Source organism: Drosophila erecta, unplaced genomic scaffold (genome assembly GCF_003286155.1).
Source record: "Drosophila erecta strain 14021-0224.00,06,07 unplaced genomic scaffold, DereRS2 tig00000000-arrow-pilon, whole genome shotgun sequence".
Lineage (NCBI taxonomy): Eukaryota > Metazoa > Arthropoda > Insecta > Diptera > Drosophilidae > Drosophila > Drosophila erecta.
In genome coordinates, this window is record NW_020825194.1 from 6,403,521 (window position 1) to 6,409,520 (window position 6,000).

The 6,000-nt window shown below is 48.3% G+C and overlaps 1 protein-coding gene across 1 annotated transcript; it reads left to right on the top strand.

Moving 5' to 3' along the window:
- Positions 1-4,671: 4,671 nt before the first annotated feature.
- Positions 4,672-5,683, top strand: LOC6554459 (enhancer of split mbeta protein). The gene has a single exon (XM_001981682.3). The coding sequence runs from the start codon at positions 4,832-4,834 to the stop codon at positions 5,417-5,419; it is 588 nt and encodes a 195-aa protein (XP_001981718.1). The 5' UTR covers positions 4,672-4,831; the 3' UTR covers positions 5,420-5,683.
- The last annotated feature ends 317 nt before the right edge of the window (positions 5,684-6,000 follow it).

Consider the following 6,000-nt stretch of genomic DNA (forward strand, 5'->3'; position numbering starts at 1 on the left):
TTCGTTGGCCTCAAAATTTTCGGAAACGTATTCAAGTGCTGCGAGAAATCCCCGAGAGGACCTGAAAAAATCACCAACACACTGGCAATCCAGGACACACCGATACGGGGCAGGTGTTCCTTGGTAAAATTTCTCACGACACCGAAGGAAGCCCAGGATCAACAAGGGGATCACATCATGGAAAAGGAGTTGCAAATTGTATTCCTAATGGGCAATCAACATAAAGGCAGGAATAGGGGACCGTTTCTGAGTTTCGAATCGGCAGGACCATTCCCACGCATTCCCACACATTGCTTCGTCCTGGCTCCGGTTTCGTGCATATAAAAGGTCATAGGGGATCGTGGGGTTGGATCTGCTATTTGTATAGGCATCTCGAATCACTTGTTATGGTGTTTTGATTTCCAACTTTCCCACAGGGCTCGATGCATCCATTTACCACTGGCATTCACTGGCACCACCGAAACCACCACCAATAAAATACGTACTTGCCACTTGTCTTCAATTTGGAAACACTCCCCAGGGGTGAGCTGGGAATCTTATAGATATTTTAATTAATTCCCTTTCTTGCGGCCCAAGTGTGCTGGACGTGTGGAGCGATAGGGAGGGTTTCTTCAATATTGTTTCAAGGGAGTGGGATTACCCGATAAGGCGCAGGGAGAAAGTGTGTGCAAAGTGAGCTGAGGGCGAGATACGAATGCGTGGAATGCGTACTTAGAGATACGTTTTAATGACTTGTTGTTTGGCGAGGGGATCCTGTTTTATGGTTCGCTTTTTATCAGTGCCACTAATGGATCACGCAGATTGCACCCCCTGCCAAGAATAGTTGACTCGCTGTTTATGGGAAAAATCGAATGAAATAGGACTCAAGATCCAAGTTGTAAAGTGGGAGACTTCTGGGGGGATCGCCACTATCTGGGAGCCTCCTGTCAAGGGGCCATTGACAGCTTACACTTGGTGGAGGCCGGGAATGATGATGCATCTCTGCCTGCTGGTGGTGGTAATATGATATATGCACTCGAAATCTTTACAAAAAATAAAAGCCACAGCCTCAGCTTCACTACCATTTCGAGTTTGAGTCGCCGAGAGATAATGGGCAACGTGCCAAGTGCCCGACCGTGTATACACAACAAACAGTGCATAAAAGCAGGCGGAGGAGCCATTCACAAGGCGGTGGCTGCGGAGGAGCAGGGGCATCCACGAGGGGGTCTGAGGCTGCAGTAGGAGGTGTGCCGGGTCTTTTATGTGATCTCCAAGCGGAGTATCGTATGTGTCGGCATCCCAGCAGCCACGGAGCAGAGTCCACTGGCTTTGGCGGATGGCAAACTGGTTTGTGGCTTTTTGGATCTTTACATACACCACTTGAGATGCCAATGCCAGCATGCGTACACTTTGAGAAATACTCAAAAGAAAGGCTAACGAAAGCAGTTACTTGAAGTGCAACGTTACTTGAAAGCCAAGTTATAATTTAGAAACTATATTATTATATTATATATTACTTTAAGGCGAAGTTATAATTTAGAAACTATAATATTGGAATACCTATGATTATTGAAGGAACTTACTAAAATTACTCTGCAGAAGTGCCAATCCATGGCATTTTTTTCGAGTGCACACATGGACACACATACTTAACGCGCGGCTATGACGAACAAATGTGTAAAGCATTAAAAAAGAGATCTGAAAAATACGAAAAAAATGAGAAAAGCTGTATAAAAAAAGGGGGGGAAAAACACAAAAGCGTCGACCGCATCCTAAACAGCGGCAACCAGCGAATGAGGGCCAAAGGGGGGACACGGAGAACCGGAGCGGCGGACTGAGCTCGGGCCCAAGCCCCAACCAATCTTTTCAAGTTGATCCCCATCAAGATATTATTTGACAGCAATGAAACGACTGGCACGAGTTTGTTTCCCACGGTCTGGCGTTGCCTTGGTGTGCGTTGTATCTGTGAGCTGGTGTATCTGTGGGCTTGCGGGGGGCTTCAAGTGGGGCTTAAGCGGCGGGGTTTTCAGTGGGGTGAGAGGGGCGCCCCCCCTTTGGCCGACTGCTGACTTGGCTGGCTGCTTTTCGCGGCGCAATAAAGTTGAAAGCGCACTGTTGGATATAAATTAATTCAACAACACGCTATGGCCATACACACTGCTTGGTGTTGTTGCTCTGGGTCTCCAAGTTGTGCACGCTCTCGTGCCCCGCCCCTTGCCGCTCCGCCCCTTGGGCGATCGCTCAACTCCGCGGGGGCACTGAAATTCGCGCGTGCGTATGCCATCGACAAAAAAATAAAGCACTAAAATTGTTTAACAAAAAAGCAAGCAAGAGAAATAATAAAGCGAGAGAAATGAGGTCTTCGCGATATACTCGTATGTATGTATGTTTGTGTATGCGCAGCTATATCTTTGGATGATTGGGTGTATAAAGGCCAGTTGGTCTTAAGCGACTTGACCATATGCGCTACACCCCAACGAGCATTGCAGAATCTGATGAAATTTCTGAAATGATTCACTAGCTTTTTATGCCATATAATATTTACTGAATGTGTTCTTCATGGGCCAGCAGATTGGGTTTCTGCATTTCAAACTATAAGGGCACAGTGGATGAAATCTATTAGGGGCACGTGCTCGTCCACTGGGTGCCCTCTAATTGCTGCAATTGGTATTAATGATTCGAGTTAGGACAGTGATTCAGAACTAGTTGGGCTGGAAAAGTCATTCAGAGGCGTGCATAGGCATTTATTATAGCGGCTACAAGGAAATTGGAGCTTCCGAAGTCTTTAATTATTTGAATTATAATTGGAGCCCCTATACTATTTTACTTTTAGTTGTATAAATGGATTATTCAAAAAATGTAGGTCGTATTTTCTAGTCTTTGTTGTTCTTAATAAATATTTCTGTATTATCCTGTTCGTTAATTATGAGGAATAAGACTATTCACAGTACAATTTCAATAATTAGAAACTGAAAAGTTTAATTTTTCTTGAAGCTACATATCTCTGTTTTTAAAATCCCTTATAGTTCTTCCATACTTTTATAGCAACGTATCTTTAATAGTCCAATAGGAATTAATCCTTAATTGGTTGTCGCAAATATTCTGCGACCAACCCACCCCAAAAGTGCAGCCACCACCCTTCGCCGAACAGATTGACACACTGCCGACCCATAAAGTCCAATTAGCCATTTCCGGAGCATTCAGCTTTTTGCCATCAACAGTTTAAGTGTCCCGGTCCAGCGGACAAAACGTTTCGGTTAGATAAGTTGTTAGCCGACTGTGTTGGCCCGTTTATCGCCGTTGCTGTTTTGTTTCGGCTAACTGTAGCTCATTCGGAATGCGTCGAGGGGCAGTCTTAAGTTGTCTTATTTGAGTTTGTATTTATCTACACATAGTGAGTAGCTGCCGTCTCGGGGCTTTTGTTATTCCTTATTTGTGTGCCAATGAGCCGGGCTCGTGTCATTTTCAATGAACGCCAGCGAGCGTCATCGTCGCCGGCACTTCTAATTAAATGTTGAGAAACCCGAGCTTTCGATCCGAGATGTGTCAGATGCCGGCGGATGGAGATCTAGCATCTAAAGCTGATGAATCATGACGATATAGCGCTAAAAATAAATACCGAGTGTGCCAAATATATACATATATCCAGTATAGTCCACGAGCCATAACATTTATAGCGTGTGCTGGCAACAACCATTACGATTGTAACCGACTTTCGCGCACACGTCGACTTCGATCGGTTCCCAGCCCGGAGTCGCTATGGTAATTGTCTACAAATAGAAGCGAGCGACGACCCAAGGTACCCAAGATACCCAAGATCCCCAAGCGAACCCAAAACCCCCAACCGATCCTCAGCTGATCCCCAAACGATCCCCAACCGACAATCAAGAATAATCATGTAAACGAAAAGCGTAATGCTCGTCCCACGAAACCCACGACTACCACGATCCAATCAATGATCCATAAAGCGCTAACAAAAAAGCAAGAAACAGAAACACTGGCCCGTCTCGGGTTGGCCCGATGACGATTCCACAATTATCAGCGTGCCATAAGCTACTGCAAAAGGGTGAAGGCACATGGCAAGACTTGAGACCGAACCGAACCCAACCGCACCGAATTGAAGCCCAAAAGACCGGACCCCGACCATAGTCGACCATACAAATGAATTGAAATGCAAACATCTTGTTATGGATGGAAGGCATGTGCTCGCCTCGCATCGTATCTGGGATCCCAAGTCGCACAGACCTCTTAAAGGCGGTTCGTCCGTCCGTCCGTCCGTCCGTCTGTCCGCTCAAGAGAGACGATGGACGGAAGGACGGACGAGGGATCGTACAAGACCCCAAGCATGCACAATCAGAAGAAGTCAGGCCAGCCGTCGTCATCGTCGTCGTCGTGGAAATCGGCTGCGAAACAGTTTCCCACGGTATAACAATCACAGCACATACATAAGGAGGGAGGGAGAGAGAGCGAGAAGGCGCAGCCCGCTCAAGTCATTTTATTGCCCTCACATATACAGGCAAAAGTATACAAAAAAACAGAAGCCACCACCACCACTACCACCACCACCACCACGAAGCGAGCACCACCAAGCCATCTGAAACCACCGCTGGCAACAGCAGCAGGCCGCGCACGAGGCAAAATGAGTGTCCCGCTCGCACTCACTGCCCAGTTCCCAGGGCGGCAGAGGCTATATAAAGCCGATCCCAGAGCCAGCCGACTCATTCAAAGCTCCGACTTCGTTGCGTGCACACAGAGTCTCCGAGTCTGAATCTAGTGGAACATTGCGACCTGTGGATTACGCGAGTTTACTTTACCCTCTCTACAAAAAAAAATAAAACCAAACTACTACAAAATGGTTCTGGAAATGGAGATGTCCAAGACGTATCAGTACCGCAAGGTGATGAAGCCCATGCTGGAGCGCAAGCGCCGTGCCAGGATCAACAAGTGCCTGGACGAGCTCAAGGACATCATGGTGGAGTGCCTGACCCAGGAGGGCGAGCACATCACCCGGCTGGAGAAGGCCGACATCCTGGAGCTGACCGTGGAGCACATGAAGAAACTGCGTGCCCAGAAGCAGCTGCGTCTGTCCAGCGTCTCCGGTGGAGTGTCTCCGAGTGCCGATCCCAAGCTCAGCATCGCCGAGAGTTTCCGAGCGGGCTACGTTCATGCTGCCAATGAAGTGTCCAAAACTTTGGCCGCTGTTCCCGGAGTGAGTGTGGATCTCGGCACCCAGCTGATGAGTCACCTTGGCCATCGTCTCAACTACCTGCAAGTGGTGGTTCCCTCGCTGCCCATCGGAGTGCCCCTCCAAGCTCCAGTCGAGGATCAGGCTATGGTCACCCCACCTCCCTCGGAATGCGGCAGCTTGGAGAGCGGAGCATGCAGCCCGGCGCCCAGCGAGGCCAGCTCCACCTCTGGCCCCATGTGGCGACCCTGGTGAGCAACTGGACTCCAGATGACATTCACCTGAATCGCCTTCAAGCGGAAGGCTTCTACAAATCGTTGCCCCAACAGAGGTGCTGGACTTGAAACCGCACCGCACTCCTTGGAGACCATCGTTCGCTGCCCAGGATTAGCTTTCCCAGCAGCCCAGCGCAGAGCCAACGATCTCTAGCAGAGCCACAAATCCCGGCTATAGAGATTGCTGCCGCTCACTTCCTAAAATCGTAAAGAATTGAAAATAAATGAAATTCCAACTCAAGAACCACTGCATTTACTTATTTCCCATAGCCCTGATTACTCAGACTTCCCAGACATTTAGTGGGCGTCCAACCGCAAGCTAAAAGCCACTAAGAGAAGAAACCGCTTAAAACAAGTAACGAATTAGAGATAAAACTCCGTGGTGAACCGAATCGCAAAGAGCCCACAGCCGGAAGTCGCTGAATATTTTCCCACACTCGGACTATCGTCTGGTCTCTCCGGCTTGGCCTCATTATGCCCCGAGAATTCCAATTCCGAGGGTATGCGGCATGCGGGGCTTTCAGGGGGCATACGACATACATACATACGTACAATATATCT

Excerpts from the sequence above, each read along its gene's own strand:
- LOC6554459 (XM_001981682.3), top strand. The coding sequence starts at position 4,832 with ATGGTTCTGGAAATGGAGATGTCCAAGACGTATCAGTACCGCAAGGTG.